This window comes from Engystomops pustulosus, chromosome 8 (assembly GCF_040894005.1).
Source record: "Engystomops pustulosus chromosome 8, aEngPut4.maternal, whole genome shotgun sequence".
Taxonomy (NCBI): domain Eukaryota; kingdom Metazoa; phylum Chordata; class Amphibia; order Anura; family Leptodactylidae; genus Engystomops; species Engystomops pustulosus.
Genome location: NC_092418.1, coordinates 8649866 through 8667089, shown reverse-complemented (window position 1 = coordinate 8667089; position 17224 = coordinate 8649866). Strand labels below are relative to the sequence as shown.

The 17224-nt window shown below is 51.4% G+C and overlaps 2 protein-coding genes across 2 annotated transcripts in view; one reads left to right on the top strand and one right to left on the bottom strand.

Annotated features, from left to right (window-relative positions):
- The first annotated feature begins 240 nt into the window (after nt 1–240).
- LOC140074570 (bolA-like protein 2) lies at nt 241–16344 on the top strand. Its single transcript, XM_072119563.1, has 3 exons — nt 241–399; nt 3904–4001; nt 16121–16344. Exons 1-3 carry the CDS (start codon nt 325–327, stop codon nt 16218–16220), a joined length of 273 nt encoding a protein of 90 aa, XP_071975664.1. The 5' UTR covers nt 241–324; the 3' UTR covers nt 16221–16344.
- Nucleotides 16345–16603: 259 nt separating this feature from the next.
- The window catches only part of CORO1A (coronin 1A), a 39800-nt gene continuing 39179 nt past the window's right edge, over nt 16604–17224 (bottom strand). Inside the window, exon 11 of the mRNA XM_072119562.1 lies at nt 16604–17212. Coding sequence (XP_071975663.1) covers nt 17108–17212 — 105 coding nt within the window. The 3' untranslated portion in view covers nt 16604–17107. The remainder of the gene's footprint in view (nt 17213–17224) is intronic.

Sequence of the window (17224 nt, the reverse complement as noted above, 5' to 3'; positions counted from 1 at the left end):
CTCGACACATTTTATATTTGCTTCAATAGTCATCGGATTAATAAACCTACAAATACCCTTAAGAATAGTTACAGATGTCACTTCGACATTTCAGGCAATAACGAAGACAGCCCGGAGCGGGATTGTGAGGGCTTAATGCCTTAGGTGGTGATTGACTGAGTTTGTATTTCTCTCCGCCTCTTACTCACTCATCGAGCATCGCTTATTGGCTGAGTTTCCTGTCCGTCCCTAGGTTATGGAGACCCTGGGACCAATGGGCATTGGAAGAGCCCCGCGCAGCGCGGAAGTGTGTGCGCAGGCGCAGTGCTGCCGGTTTTTGGGATCATGGCCGGAGACGGGGCGATCAGCGCCGAGAACCTGAAGGAGAAGCTGAGGCGGGAGCTGCAGGCGGAGCACGTGGTGAGGCCGGGGGTCACGTGACACTCCCAGCGGTCGCTCTCTCTGTGCATCTACAGTTGTCACCGTGGCCTCCTGTCCTCTCTTCCTCCTCATATTGTGGCCTCCTGTCCTCTCTTCCTCCTCATATTGTGGCCTCCTGTCCTCTCTTCCTCCTCATATTGTGGCCTCCTGTCCTCTCTTCCTCCTCATATTGTGGCCTCCTGTCCTCTGTCCTCCGTCATATTGTGGCCTCCTGTCCTCCGTCATATTGTGGCCTCCTGTCCTCCGTCATATTGTGGCCTCCTGTCCTCCGTCATATTGTGGCCTCCTGTCCTCCGTCATATTGTGGCCTCCTGTCCTCCGTCCTCCATCATATTGTGGCCTCCTGTCCTCCATCCTCCATCATATTGTGGCCTCCTGTCCCAGTCCTCCATCATATTGTGGCCTCCTGTCCTCCATCCTCCATCATATTGTGGCCTCCTGTCCTCCATCCTCCATCATATTGTGGCCTCCTGTCCTCCGTCCTCCATCATATTGTGGCCTCCTGTCCTCCGTCCTCCATCATATTGTGGCCTCCTGTCCTCCGTCCCCCTCATATTGTGGCCTCCTGTCCTCCGTCCCCCTCATATTGTGGCCTCCTGTCCTCCGTCCCCCTCATACTGTGGCCTCCTGTCCTCCCTCGTATTGTGGCCTCCTGTCCTCCCTCGTATTGTGGCCTCCTGGCCTCCCTCGTATTGTGGCCTCCGGCCTCCCTCGTATTGTGGCCTCCGTCCTCCCTCGTATTGTGGCCTCCGTCCTCCCTCGTATTGTGGCCTCCGTCCTCCCTCGTATTGTGGCCTCCGTCCTCCCTCGTATTGTGGCCTCCGTCCTCCCTCGTATTGTGGCCTCCGTCCTCCCTCGTATTGTGGCCTCCGTCCTCCCTCGTATTGTGGCCTCCTGTCCTCCATCCTCCCTCATATTGTGGCCTCCTGTCCTCCGTCGTATTGTGGCCTCCTGTCCTCCATCCTCCCTCATATTGTGGCCTCCTGTCCTCCGTCATATTGTGGCCTCCTGTCCTCCGTCATATTGTGGCCTCCTGTCCTCCGTCATATTGTGGCCTCCTGTCCTCCGTCATATTGTGGCCTCCTGTCCTCCGTCATATTGTGGCCTCCTGTCCTCTGTCCTCCGTCATATTGTGGCCTCCTGTCCTCCCTCGTATTGTGGCCTCCTGTCCTCCCTCGTATTGTGGCCTCCTGTCCTCCGTCATATTGTGGCCTCCTGTCCTCCGTCATATTGTGGCCTCCTGTCCTCTGTCCTCCCTCATATTGTGGCCTCCTGTCCTCTGTCCTCCCTCATATTGTGGCCTCCTGTCCTCTGTCCTCCCTCATATTGTGGCCTCCTGTCCTCTGTCCTCCGTCATATTGTGGCCTCCTGTCCTCTGTCCTCCGTCATATTGTGGCCTCCTGTCCTCTGTCCTCCGTCATATTGTGGCCTCCTGTCCTCTGTCCTCCGTCATATTGTGGCCTCCTGTCCTCTGTCCTCCGTCATATTGTGGCCTCCTGTCCTCTGTCCTCCGTCATATTGTGGCCTCCTGTCCTCTGTCCTCCGTCATATTGTGGCCTCCTGTCCTCTGTCCTCCGTCATATTGTGGCCTCCTGTCCTCTGTCCTCCGTCATATTGTGGCCTCCTGTCCTCTGTCCTCCGTCATATTGTGGCCTCCTGTCCTCTGTCCTCCGTCATATTGTGGCCTCCTGTCCTCTGTCCTCCGTCATATTGTGGCCTCCTGTCCTCTGTCCTCCGTCATATTGTGGCCTCCTGTCCTCCGTCCTCCATCATATTGTGGCCTCCTGTCCTCCGTCCTCCCTCATATTGTGGCCTCCTGTCCTCCGTCATATTGTGGCCTCCTGTCCTCTGTCCTCCGTCATATTGTGGCCTCCTGTCCTCTGTCCTCCGTCATATTGTGGCCTCCTGTCCTCCGTCCTCCATCATATTGTGGCCTCCTGTCCTCCGTCCTCCCTCATATTGTGGCCTCCTGTCCTCCGTCATATTGTGGCCTCCTGTCCTCTGTCCTCCGTCATATTGTGGCCTCCTGTCCTCTGTCCTCCGTCATATTGTGGCCTCCTGTCCTCCGTCCTCCATCATATTGTGGCCTCCTGTCCTCCATCCTCCCTCATATTGTGGCCTCCTGTCCTCCGTCATATTGTGGCCTCCTGTCCTCTGTCCTCCGTCATATTGTGGCCTCCTGTCCTCCGTCCTCCCTCATATTGTGGCCTCCTGTCCTCCGTCATATTGTGGCCTCCTGTCCTCCGTCCTCCATCATATTGTGGCCTCCTGTCCTCCGTCCTCCATCATATTGTGGCCTCCTGTCCTCCGTCCTCCATCATATTGTGGCCTCCTGTCCTCCGTCCTCCATCATATTGTGGCCTCCTGTCCTCCGTCCCCCTCATATTGTGGCCTCCTGTCCTCCATCCCCCTCATATTGTGGCCTCCTGTCCTCCATCCTCCCTCATATTGTGGCCTCCTGTCCTCCGTCATATTGTGGCCTCCTGTCCTCTGTCCTCCGTCATATTGTGGCCTCCTGTCCTCCGTCCTCCCTCATATTGTGGCCTCCTGTCCTCCGTCATATTGTGGCCTCCTGTCCTCCGTCCTCCATCATATTGTGGCCTCCTGTCCTCCGTCCTCCATCATATTGTGGCCTCCTGTCCTCCGTCCTCCATCATATTGTGGCCTCCTGTCCTCCGTCCTCCATCATATTGTGGCCTCCTGTCCTCCGTCCCCCTCATATTGTGGCCTCCTGTCCTCCATCCCCCTCATATTGTGGCCTCCTGTCCTCCATCCTCCCTCATACTGTGGCCTCCTGTCCTCCCTCGTATTGTGGCCTCCTGGCCTCCGTCCTCCCTCGTATTGTGGCCTCCGTCCTCCCTCGTATTGTGGCCTCCGTCCTCCCTCGTATTGTGGCCTCCGTCCTCCCTCGTATTGTGGCCTCCGTCCTCCCTCGTATTGTGGCCTCCGTCCTCCCTCGTATTGTGGCCTCCTGGCCTCCGTCCTCCCTCGTATTGTGGCCTCCTGGCCTCCGTCCTCCCTCGTATTGTGGCCTCCTGGCCTCCGTCCCCCCTCGTATTGTGGCCTCCTGTCCTCCGTCCCCAACCTGTCGCCCCTTGTTACAGGGTATTAAACAAAAAAATTCTGCTACTTGCCTTCTGTCAATCCCCCGCATCAGTGTCACTATCTCTTTTCTGAGGGAGGGGGCGGGGCCAGTCAGGGACAGAGCTACTCGTGCAGACACATGTGTGGAGGTAGCAGGGGCTGATCCCGTCTCCTCCTGGTTCTGATGCTTTGACTAATGTACGGGACCAGGTGGGGCAGGACAGTGCAGGGGATAATGGGGCAGCCCAGAACATTCTCCCAACCCCCCATGATGGCAGGATAGCGCCCAAAAAACAGGACTGTCCCGCAGAATCCGGGACGGTTGGGAGACGTCACCCACCAGTCCCCAATGTTATGTAGTGTACTGTAATAACCTCCTGCCCCTTCTGTATCCTCCAGGAAGTAGAAGACACTTCCCCGAACCACTGCTCCACCAGCTTCAGGGTCCTAGTGGTGTCCCCACAGTTTGAAGGGAAAGCTCTGATCCAGAGGCACAGGTAACATCGAGATCCATCACCGACCCCATATTATACCCCAGAGCTGCACTCACTATTCTGCTGCTGGTGCAGTCACACTGTACATACATGACATTAGTTATCCTGTACTGATCCTGAGTTACATCCTGTATTATACCCCAGAGCTGCACACACTATTCTGCTGCTGGTGCAGTCACTGTGTACATACATGACATTACTTATCCTGTACTGATCCTGAGTTACATCCTGTATTATACCCCAGAGCTGCACTCACTATTCTGCTGCTGGTGCAGTCACTGTGTACATACATGACATTACTTATCCTGTACTGATCCTGAGTTACATCCTGTATTATACCCCAGAGCTGCACACACTATTCTGCTGCTGGTGCAGTCACTGTGTACATACATGACATTACTTATCCTGTACTGATCCTGAGTTACATCCTGTATTATACCCCAGAGCTGCACTCACTATTCTGCTGCTGGTGCAGTCACACTGTACATACATGACATTAGTTATCCTGTACTGATCCTGAGTTACATCCTGTATTATACCCCAGAGCTGCACACACTATTCTGCTGCTGGTGCAGTCACTGTGTACATACATGACATTACTTATCCTGTACTGATCCTGAGTTACATCCTGTATTATACCCCAGAGCTGCACTCACTATTCTGCTGCTGGTGCAGTCACTGTGTACATACATGACATTACTTATCCTGTACTGATCCTGAGTTACATCCTGTATTATACCCCAGAGCTGCACTCACTATTCTGCTGCTGGTGCAGTCACTGTGTACATACATGACATTACTTATCCTGTACTGATCCTGAGTTACATCCTGTATTATACTCCAGAGCTGCACTCACTATTCTGCTGCTGGTGCAGTCACTGTGTACATACATGACATTACTTATCCTGTACTGATCCTGAGTTACATCCTGTATTATACCCCAGAGCTGCACTCACTATTCTGCTGCTGGTGCAGTCACTGTGTACATACATGACAATACTTATCCTGTACTGATCCTGAGTTACATCATGTATTATACTCCAGAGCTGCACTCACTATTCTGCAGTCACTGTGTACATACATGACATTACTTATCCTGTACTGATCCTGAGTTACATCCTGTATTATACCCCAGAGCTGCACACACTATTCTGCTGCTGGTGCAGTCACTGTGTACATACATGACATTACTTATCCTGTACTGATCCTGAGTTACATCCTGTATTATACCCCAGAGCTGCACTCACTATTCTGCTGCTGGTGCAGTCACTGTGTACATACATGACATTACTTATCCTGTACTGATCCTGAGTTACATCCTGTATTATACCCCAGAGCTGCACACACTATTCTGCTGCTGGTGCAGTCACTGTGTACATACATGACATTACTTATCCTGTACTGATCCTGAGTTACATCCTGTATTATACTCCAGAGCTGCACTCACTATTCTGCTGCTGGTGCAGTCACTGTGTACATACATGACATTACTTATCCTGTACTGATCCTGAGTTACATCATGTATTATACTCCAGAGCTGCACTCACTATTCTGCAGTCACTGTGTACATACATGACATTACTTATCCTGTACTGATCCTGAGTTACATCATGTATTATACTCCAGAGCTGCACTCACTATTCTGCTGCTGGTGCAGTCACTGTGTACATACATGACATTACTTATCCTGTACTGATCCTGAGTTACATCCTGTATTATACTCCAGAGCTGCACTCACTATTCTGCTGGTGGTGCAGTCACTGTGTACATACATGACATTACTTATCCTGTACTGATCCTGAGTTACATCCTGTATTATACTCCAGAGCTGCACTCACTATTCTGCTGGTGGTGCAGTCACCGTGTACATACATGACATTACTTATCCTGTACTGATCCTGAGTTACATCCTGTATTATACTCCAGAGCTGCACTCACTATTCTGCTGCTGGTGCAGTCACTGTGTACATACATGACATTACTTATCCTGTACTGATCCTGAGTTACATCCTGTATTATACTCCAGAGCTGCACTCACTATTCTGCTGCTGGTGCAGTCACTGTGTACATACATGACATTACTTATCCTGTACTGATCCTGAGTTACATACTGTATTATACTCCAGAGCTGCACTCACTATTCTGCTGCTGGTGCAGTCACTATGTACATACATAACATTACTTATCCTGTACTGATCCTGAGTTACATCCTGTATTATACTCCAGAGCTGCACTCACTATTCTGCTGCTGGTGCAGTCACTATGTACATACATAACATTACTTATCCTGTACTGATCCTGAGTTACATCCTGTAGATCTTTTATTTTATATATAAAAATGAAAAACATTACAACAATAAACATAAATCAAGCCATAACTTCTGGCAAAACAAAACAATAATAATAACAAAACAATAATACAAACTAAAAGAGTCTTACGAAAATCTCCTGGCCCAGCCACACACACACCACACAATCAGCATTATAAAACAAAACCTTCACCCAATCCCACCACCTAATATTTTTATTTTATTTTTTTTATATAAATTTTTATAATATTTTTTTTTTTTTTTTTTTCCCCATAAATAACTAAAGAATGCACAGCAAAAAAAAAAGACAAACAGGAAATAAAAACATTAACCGGTTAAGGACCGGGCCCTTTCCTGTTTTTTCATGTCCATTTTTCACTCCCCACCTTCAAAAATCTATAACCTTTTTATTTTTACACGTAAAGAGCTGTGTGACGGCTTGTTTTCTGCGTAACAAATTGCACTTCATAATGATGGTATTAAATATTCCATGCCATGTACTCGGAAGCGGGAAAAAAATTCCAAATGCAATGAAAATGGTGAAAAAACGCATTTGCGCCATTTTCTTGTGGGCTTGGATATTACGTCTTTCACTGAGCGCCCCAAATGACATGTCTACTTTATTCTTTGGGTCGGTACGATTAAGGGGATACCAAATTTGTATAGGTTTTATAATGTTTTCATACATTTACAAAAATTAAAACCTCCTGTACAAAAATAATTTTTTTGATTTTGCCAACTTCTGGCGCTAATAACTTTTTTATAATTTGGTGTACGGAGCTGTGGGTGGTGTCATTTTTTGCGAAATTTGATAATATTTTCAATGATATCATTTTTAGGACTGTACGACCTTTTGATCACTTTTTATAGATTTTTTTAGATTTTTCAAAATGGCAAAAAAGTGCCATTTTCGACTTTGGGCGCTATTTTCCGTTACGGGGTTAAACGCATTGAAAAACCGTTATCATATTTTGATAGAGCGGGCATTTTCGGACGCGTCGATACCTGATGTGTTTATGATTTTTACTGTTTATTTATATTTATGTCAGTTCTAGGGAAAGGGGGGTGATTTGAAATTTTAGGTTTTTTTATTATAATTTTTTTTTTTAAACTTTTTTTTATTTTTATTTATACTATTTTTTAGACTCCCTAGGGTACTTTAACCCTAGGTTGTCTGATCGATCCTATCATATACTGCCATACTACAGTATGGCAGTATATGGGGATTTTCTTCCTCATTCATTACAATGTGCTATCAGCACATTGTAATGAGGGGGTTAAAACGAAATAGCCTCGGGTCTTCGGAAGACCCGAGGCTACCATGGAGATGGATCGCCGCCCCCCGATGACGTCACGGGGAGCGGCGATCCCAGGTAAGATGGCGGCGCCCATGCGCCGCTATCTGTTTGAGGCTGCCGGCAGCCCACGCTGTAAAAACACCCGCGATCGGTGCTAGCACCGATCGCGGATGTTACCGGTAAGCCTTTGCTGCAATATGCAGCAAAGACTTACCGGCTATGGAGAGGGCTCAGCCCGTGAGCCCTCTCCATGCAGCGCGACGCGACCGCCGCCGTGAATACACGGCGGGCGGTCGCGAACCGGTTAAATATTAAATATAACTAACTAAATCCCACGCCCATCACCCTCCCACCCAGACACTGGTCTAACGTCCAAAGTTCGCGCTATATAGTCCAGACCAGTGCCCAGGATCATAAAGTCCAAGTCCCGTCCACCCCCCTCCCAACCTAACACCCTAACACCAACACCCCAAAACCAACCAAGCTATATACACATTAACTATAACTACATAAATACATACTGTACACAAAATACAAACACATTAAACATATCAACATATAACAAACCAACCACATAAAGCCCAGGTTCGGCGCCTGCAAGCCCTACATCACTATAACCTCAGATACAAAACAAAAATCTACAGTGTCAGCTTCAGCCCAACACCAGGAGAGGAGATGACAGGCTAAGGGACACTAAAGGAGAACCCCCTCCAAAGGAGAGAGGCCCTCCCCGTGCCCCGCCTCTCATACTCCAGAGAGCGCACCTTCACCAGGTCACCCAGAATGTTCCTAACCACCTCATCCACCGGGAGGATTTTACGCTGCGTCGATACTAAACACCGTGCGTTCCACGTGTGGTACCTGACCACTAGACTGACTAAGAATAACGTGCAGCGGTCCCGGCCACCCAGGCCTCTGAATGCTCCATAGGCCCACTCCGCATAGGAGAGACCGGCCAACCCGGGCCAATGGATGGAAGCGCCCACCCGGCTGTACACCTCTGTGTTATAGGGGCACTGAAGCAGGAAGTGGTCCATGCTCTCCAGCAGGCCACCACACTCCTCCCGGGGACAACCCCTTTCCTCAGAGCTCCTACACTTCAGATTGTCCCTCACACACAGCTTTCCATGGAAGCAGCGCCAAGTCAAGTCCCAAAACTTCAAGGGGATCCTGATGGAATTCAAAAGACCTAAACCCACCCCCAGATCCCGACTTGGGCAATCCCTGAGGGCCAGAGGCTTCTGGAAATGGGTCAACAGAACCCTTTTGTCAAGGAGTTTCCTCGACATGGTCCTGATCTCCCACATTCCCAGACCCCACCGGCGAATCACCTTCAGAACCGGGGTAGCGTAAGCCGGAAGATGCCCATGTGGTGTACGGAGATCCTTCACTCGCCCTCCTGTCTCCCATTCCTGGAAGAAAGGCCGAAACCATCCCCTGCAGGAGTATACCCACGGAGGAGCCCTCTCTTTCCAGAGGTTTGCTACATTGATCTTAAGAAAGGTATTCACTAGGAACACCACAGGGTTGACCATACACAACCCTCCTTGTCTCCTCGTGCGGTAAGTAACCTCCCTCTTGATTAGGTTCAGCCTATTCCCCCATAACAGCTGGAAGAACAGACTGTAGACCCGAGTCCAGAGGGGTTCTGGCAACATGCACACACTGCCCAGATATATCAGCAATGGGAGCAGGTAAGTTTTAATCAAGTTCACCCTTTCCCTGAGGGTCAAAGACCAACCCTTCCACTGGTCCACCCTCTGAGCGGCGATCTTAAGCCTGCCGTCCCAGTTTTGCATGGGGTAATCCCCCTGGCCAAATTCGATGCCGAGAACTTTGGCAGAGTCTTGGGGCCCTGGAAGAGTGTCCGGGAGATCAAAGCCTGGATCCCCCTCTCCCAGCCAGAGACTCTCACACTTATCCCGGTTGATCTTGGACCCAGAAGCCTCTGAGTAGCGGTCAACCTCTGACATCACCCATTGCGCCTCCCCTCCCGAGGACACAAAAACGGTGACATCATCGGCATACGCTACCACCCTTAGAGTGGCTTCCGGTGCCTCCTGGTCCATCCCGACTCCCACCAACGGCCCACGATCAACCCTCCTAAGGAATGGGTCAATCGCGAACACGTATAAAAGTGGGCTCAGAGGACAACCCTGGCGAACACCAGACCCGACCTCAAAAGAGCGGCCAATCCAACCGTTCACAAGCGGGAAACTCTCTGCCCCTGCGTACAAAACCTTTAGCCAATTGACAAACTCCCCAGGCAGGCCATACCTCAGAAGGACAGACCAGAGGTACTCGTGGTTAACCCGATCAAACGCTTTTGCCTGATCCAAGGACAGCAAGTACCCCTTCCAGTTACCAGCCCTGCCCTGCTCCACTGCCTCCCGAACACAAAGCACAGCACTAAATGTACTGCGGCCTGGAACAGAGCAGTGCTGGGTCCCCGAAAGGAGCCGGGGCGCAAACTGCACCAGCCGATTAAACAGCACCTTTGCCAAAACCTTTCTGTCCGTATTGAGAAGCGCTATGGGACGCCAGTTCTCAATACGAGATCGGTCCTTACCCTTTGACAGAATGATCAGGGCTGACCTCCTCATTGACTTCGGCAGAGCGCCCGAGGAAAGACACTCATTGAATACCTCAGTCAAGAGGGGAACCAAGGCGTCCTTAAAGGTCTTATAAAACTCAGATGTTAAGCCATCCGGACCTGGCGATTTCTTGAGGGCGAGCCCTTCAATCGCCCGGCTGACTTCCTCTTCACTGATCATCTCTGTCAAAACATCAAGAGAGGGGTCTACTCCTGGCTCAGGGACAGTTTCAGCCAGGAAAGCCGACATCACATCCCGATCTAGATCCTTCCTGCCCAAGAGGTGTGAGTAGAAGGATCTGACGACCTCCAGAATCCCTGATCTGGACCTTTTCAGGGATCCCGTACTGTCAACCAGTCCTGTGACAACTTTACTACTCACTGACATCTTGCAGTTCCTGTAAGGGTCGGGCGAACGGTACTTCCCGTAATCCCTCTCAAAAACCAAAGATGCGTGTCTATCGTACTGACACCTCTTCAGCAAGGATTTCACTCTGGAGATGTCCTCACGACTACCTCCAGTCGAGACGAGATGCTCGAGTTTCCTCCTCAGGCCCTGATACAGGCGGTACCTGTCCAGGCTCCTGAGGCTCGAGAGCTGGCGGAAGAATCTCGCCACCCTTTTCTTGAGCATCTCCCACCACTCTGACTTACTGCTACAAAGGCCCAGCAATGGTACCTGGCTCTGAAGAAAGTCCTCAAAGGATTGTCTGATCTCCGCTTCCTCCAGGAGAGACGAATTGAGCTTCCAGTAGCCTCTTCCCATCCGGGGGGTCTCTGTAACATTCAGAGAAAACAAAATTAGACAGTGGTCGGAGAACTCCACCTCAACAACGGACACTGCTGAAGAGATGGCTTCCTCCTTTAAATAAAACCTGTCTATTCTAGACCTGCAGCTACCCCTATAATAGGTGAACCCCGCGTGGCCTGGGGTGTGCCGGATGTGGACATCCACCAGGCGAGCCTCACTGGCTATGCTATTAAGAGCGACGCTATCATAAGTCAGCTTGTCTCTGGAACCTCCCCTATCCTGGGACCTCGTGACAGCATTGAAGTCCCCTCCAAAGACCACCTGCCGACTTGTAAAAAGGTAGATCCTCATAAAGAGACACTTCCTGTCCCACTTGGACTGGGGACCATAGATGTTAATTAGGCGAAGTTCTTGTCCCTTCATGAGGACATCCAGGATCAGGCACCTCCCCATTTCTAACTCAATAACTCGTCGGCATTCTACCGGTGCGGTAAAAAGGACCGCCACCCCGCTATACGGCTCGGCCGCAAGAGACCAATAGGAAGGCCCGTGTCTCCATTCCCTCTTAGCTTTAAACACGGCCGCCAAATCCGGCAGCCTGGTCTCCTGCAAAAATAAAATGTCGGCTTCAACACGGCCGAGAAAATCAAAGGCCGCAAATCTAGCCGCATCAGACTTAATGCTGGCGACATTAATGGACGCCAGCGTCAACGGAGTGGGTGCCGCCATCATGAGTGATTGAGTTAGACGGCTTTTTTCTTACTATTTCCCTTCCCCCGACTCTCCTCTGAAGATGATGCCTTTTCCCTTTAGAATTGGGGCAACTTCTCTTTAATGAAATTGAGGTGTCCATGTTATTACTGGCCCCCAAGGACCCACCCGGACCACCCTCTCCTTCGTCCTTGTCTCCTGACTCTGAGTCAGTCTCCCACTCTGAGGACCCAGCATCCCCAGAGGATAGAGACTCGGCGCCCCCTGCAGGCTGCTCCGCCGCCACCTCCAGAACCCCACCCTCAGCCCCTCCTTCCGAGGAGGCGATCTCATCGAGGGTGAGGAACCGGTTGGAAAGCTCAACCAGAGGGGAGGAAGTTTTCCCTTCCTTAGGTACCTTAGATCGGCCGCGGTTTTTCTTTTTCTGCTTGCGCTTATTTTCTAGCCAAATCCTGTTATCCTCATCCATACTCTCATAATGGGAGGACGTGGAGGACATGGCACCTTTCTCGCGCTCCATCCTCCTGACCTCCTCATCCAACTCATCATCCCTCAGGGCCTCAGTAGCATGACCAGCCTCTGAGGAAGGACCAAGGGTCACCCCAGCAACCTGAGGCTTCCCCAGTTCTCTCCCTTTTTGTCTGGCTTCAAGCCGCCTCAACTGAGAAGGTGACTTATTCTTGCTTTTCTTCACAGGCCCCTCAGCTCCTCCACCTCTGCTGGTACCTTCCCCAGCAGAAGCAACCTCATGGCTCTCCTCCACTGGGGTCACAACCGCATTGGCAAAGGAGCGAGGACAACGGCTGAAAGGGTGACCGAGCTCACCACACAGGTTACACCTAATGTCCTTACAGGATGTAGCGAGATGACCTAGCCCACCACACAAAGCGCACTTCTGCACTTGGCAGCTGGCGCTAAAGTGTGTGGGGTCACCGCACCTGTGACAGACCTTCGGCTGCCCCTGGTAGAAAATCAGGATTCTGTCCCGCCCAAGAAAGGCTGAAGAGGGAATGTGGGCGACTGTGCCGCCTGAACACTTCAACTTCATCATGAAGGTCCAGGCTCCAGACCAAATGCCAAATTCATCGCGGTTTTTCTGCGGTACCTGTACAACCTCACCATAACGACTGAGCCAAGACATGATGTCCATGCAAGAAAGTGACTCGTTACGGGTCAAAACGGTCACCTTCTTGACTGTGTTTTGGCGAGACACTGCTTGCACAGCAAAGTCTCGCCATGCGGGCTCGTTCTTTGCCAGCTCATAATTCGACCAGAAGAGCTCTAAGCCCTCCGGCCGAACAAAGCTGACATCAAACTCCGGAGTACCATAAGGATGTATCAGGGCAAAGATGTCACTAGCCCTGAAGTTCATCTTCAGGAGGAGCTCCACCACCCTTGACCTGGGTGGGCATGCGTCACTGCCCCTCCAGCGAAGACGAACCACATTCCTACGGGCAGCTCCGGGCCCGGTTGTGGGTAAAGACCATACAGTCTCTCCCCCCCTTTTCTCTTGGAAGGCTGCCAGGCCATGCCTGTCTGTCCAGAAGGACAGATCAACATCTCTCCCCTCTACATTGATTGACTTTTCCCCTCTCCTGAGAGCCTCCAGAAGACGCCTTTGCAAAACGCTATTCCCAGAGTCAGGAGACAAGGAGTTAACCCCACTTGCCCCAGCGGTGACACTCGCATAGCTCCTTATAGGAGCGGCCACCACTGGGGGTGCAGATGGACCAGCACTCACACCAGGATCCCCCTCAGCACCATTCACCACCCCCACCACACTATGTGCATTACTGCCTCGCTTCCCTGCATCACTCACACCAGCTGGGCCAGGAGGACCTGGGGTTGCCTCGGCGTCACTGGGCACTGGGGGTAGAGCCACCTCCATAGCTGATACAGCCTGAGAAGAGGCAGCTCCAACCCCGATCTTACTTGTGCCCTCTGCCTCATTGGCATTAACCCCTTGTTGACCAGCTATTTTAATGTTTGTGCACCGCTGCTCACTAGATGCATGAGGTCTCTTATCTTTATGAAGTCCGGAAAGTCTCTTGTTACCATCTCCTGGGTCTGATGACCCAATGCAAAATAATATTTTTCCTGCGCCCTTTCCTGCAGGCTGCACAGGACGCTTGGGAGGCGCTGCACCACAAGCCCCAGCAGCCCCATCACACTGCCGCTGCTTACCGGAGCAAGCAACAGCCACAGCGCTAGGGGCCACAGGAGCCACCGCCACTGCCCCTGGCACAGGGCCACCCCCCCCCTCCCACTGGGGGACAGCGCACAGTACCAGGACCTGCTGGATCGCCCTCACTGTCCGGCCTTTCGGCCGATGCCTTCCCTGCACCATCCTTGCTACTACAAACAAGGCTGGTGCTCTGCGCCATGATGGAACGTGGCTTTGCAATCTCCCCGCACCCTGGCACCGAGTCCACTGCAGGATTCGTGCTGGGCTGGGTAACGGGGCCTACACGACAGGCTGGCACTGCTGCCCGCCCGGAGGGAACAGGGAGGGGACGAAACACCAGATTCACCTCCTGAGACGCCTTGATCTTCTTGGCTCTCTTCTTTCTCTTTGGGTCGTCTTCTGGCATATCATCGCCGAAGGAGAAGTTCTGGAGGTGAACTGGGGACTCGAGCTGTCGGATCTGAGCCATTAGCGCCCCCCCCTGGCCGCTGCCATCACTTTCCTCCTCCAGGTTGGCAGAGCCGCAGCCTGATGGTAATGGCGCTTGCTCTGCAGGCAGCCTGTCGTGCGAGGCCTGCTGGTGTTGGCGCAGGCCACCAGACGGACACGGCTGGTCTTCCTCATCCTCCTCATCATCGCCATCATCCGCCTGGATCTGAAGCCCCTTCAGCTTTCTCAGCTTCTCCTGGCGCATCTCCTCAAATCTGGCGTCGTTCTCCAACTTTTCCCTGAACGGACCGCTGTGCTCCCGGATCAACCGTCGTTTTTCCTGCAGAGCGGTGACCTCGGCTTTTAGTCTGTCTATGGTGGTAAGAAAATCAGACTTTTTCTTCTGTGTAGCCACCCCCGCTAGGGCCAAGGTCTCCCTTATCTCCTCCTGGAGCCTCCTCAGCGCTTTTCCAGCTTCCTCGTACTCACGGAGGTGCTCAGCAATCCGGGAGCCATAGATGGTAGCAGACTCCCGGGCCTTTAGATGTCCCCATGCTTTTTGCACACCTCCGTGAGCACCCAGCTTTCCAGCTGACCCACCCAACTTTCCCGCACAGTCGCTCAGCTTTCCAGGAGGAGCACTCAGGCTGATGTTACTTGCCTTGATCTTCTGTGTTCCGGAGACCTTGCGGCTTCCCTGGGTCTTGGGGGTGGCAGCCGAGGTCACATCGCTGCGTCCTTGGGTCCGGGCAGATCTTCTCACCCCCTCCATGTTGGCCGGTATCTGGCTTCTCCTGCCCCCCGCCGGCCTGGTCCGGGAGACAGGAGCCTGGCATTTGCCTGGTTCACTCATCCCAGAAAACCCACTCCCTCCCTGGGGAGGAGAGAGCAGGCCTGGGTGGATTGGTCTTCCACCAGGTGGTGCAGGAGCTCAGTCACAGACAACCACACCCGTCAGCAGTTCACAGGGGAATGAGCCAGCACTCACTATTCTGCTGCTGGTGCAGTCACTGTGTACATACATGACATTACTTATCCTGTACTGATCCTGAGTTACATCCTGTATTATACCCCAGAGCTGCACTCACTATACTGCTGCTGGTGCAGTCACTGTGTACATACATGACATTACTTATCCTGTACTGATCCTGAGTTACATCCTGTATTATACCCCAGAGCTGCACTCACTATTCTGCTGCAGTCACTGTGTACATACATGACATTACTTATCCTGTACTGATCCTGAGTTACATCTTGTATTATACCCCAGAGCTGCACTCACTATTCTGCTGCTGGTGCAGTCTCTGTGTACATACATGCCATTACTTATCCTGTACTGATCCTGAGTTACATCCTGTATTATACCCCAGAGCTGCACTCACTATTCTGCTGCTGGTGCAGTCACTGTGTACATACATGACATTACTTATCCTGTACTGATCCTGAGTTACATCCTGTATTATACCCCAGAGCTGCACTCACTATTCTGCTGCTGGTGCAGTCACTGTGTACATACATGACATTACTTATCCTGTACTGATCCTGAGTTACATCCTGTATTATACCCCAGAGCTGCACTCACTATTCTGCTGCTGGTGCAGTCACTGTGTACATACATGACATTACTTATCCTGTACTGATCCTGAGTTACATCCTGTATTATACCCCAGGGCTGCACTCACTATTCTGCTGCTGGTGCAGTCACAGTGTACATACATGACATTACTTATCCTGTACTGATCCTGAGTTACATCCTGTATTATACCCCAGAGCTGCACTCACTATTCTTCCATCAGCCTCTGTAACATGTTCTCCTCAGTGTGTGACTCTCTGATGCTCCCTACAGGCTTGTGAACAGTTGCTTGGCAGAAGAGCTGAAGATTATTCATGCCTTTGAACAGAAGACTCTGACTCCTGCACAGTGGGAACAGGAGAAGCAGAAGTGAAGCGTTTGTGTTGTCGGCCTTTGCTGTATGGACTTGTGCCTCTGGTGCCGCTATGGACATTATGTGTCCTGGGATGGCACTGAGAGGGTTAATGAAGATGTAAGAATAAATTATGTTCCAATGATTGTCTTTTGGGTGATTTAAAGGGGAGGTGACAAATCCAGCACCGAACCTCATTAATAATTCTGTTGCTTGCAGCCACCACTAGGGGGAGCTCTGTGTCTTTTCCGCTCTATGTCCAGACTGCTCCTCCTAGTGGCAGCGCTTTCTGTTACGTTGAGCAGCTGGTGCACCAGTTTACTACATTTAAGACAATGATAAGATAGGCCGGCTCTTAAAGGGGCCCTCTAAATAAACTTCATTGACAAAAGCCATAGCCACAGTGACTGTTGACAATTTATTCTCCAGGAGGCGGCATCAGACAATATTAAACAGCGTTTCGTATTGCAGTAAAAAAAAAAATCCAGCATTGAGTGCTTTCATTTCAGGTACCTGGGCTTTCTGGAAAAGCTGAGTGACTGCCAATATGGAGTCATTCCAGCTTCTCCCCCAGTGTCTCCCGCTCCCATACCCTGGTAGATATGCCTTTCATCACTCTGGGAAAGCTGGGTGCTTGTCTGTGACTGATGGACAGTCCCTCACCCAGCTTTCCCGAGGACATGGAATGGGGGATGGTACCGTTATCAGTAGTATTTACACCATGCTCCGCCCCTTGGGGCCGGCACATAGGACTGAGAGGAACAGAAGGATGGGGGTGGGGTTATAAGTGGAGGTTTTACTGACCCCACCCCCTGTGATGTCACAGTGTCCTATATTATATCATCAGTAATGGGAGCAACGTGGGGTTAATGCCAGGCTCCTCCCCCTGGTGACGCCTCGGGCGGCCTCTAGTTGGCGGCCTTCTCCTCTAGCTGTGCGATGCGTTTCTCCTGCTCGGATACGGTGGCCTTCAGCTGCTTGATGTCCTCCAGGAGCTGCTCCAGGGCGGAGTCCTGTGTGTGGGA

Coding starts and splice junctions, on each gene's coding strand:
- LOC140074570 (XM_072119563.1), top strand. CDS start 325: ATGGCCGGAGACGGGGCGATCAGCGCCGAGAACCTGAAGGAGAAGCTG. Junction 400..3,903: donor AGCTGCAGGCGGAGCACGTG/GTGAGGCCGGGG, acceptor TGTATCCTCCAG/GAAGTAGAAGACACTTCCCC. Junction 4,002..16,120: donor GCTCTGATCCAGAGGCACAG/GTAACATCGAGA, acceptor TGCTCCCTACAG/GCTTGTGAACAGTTGCTTGG.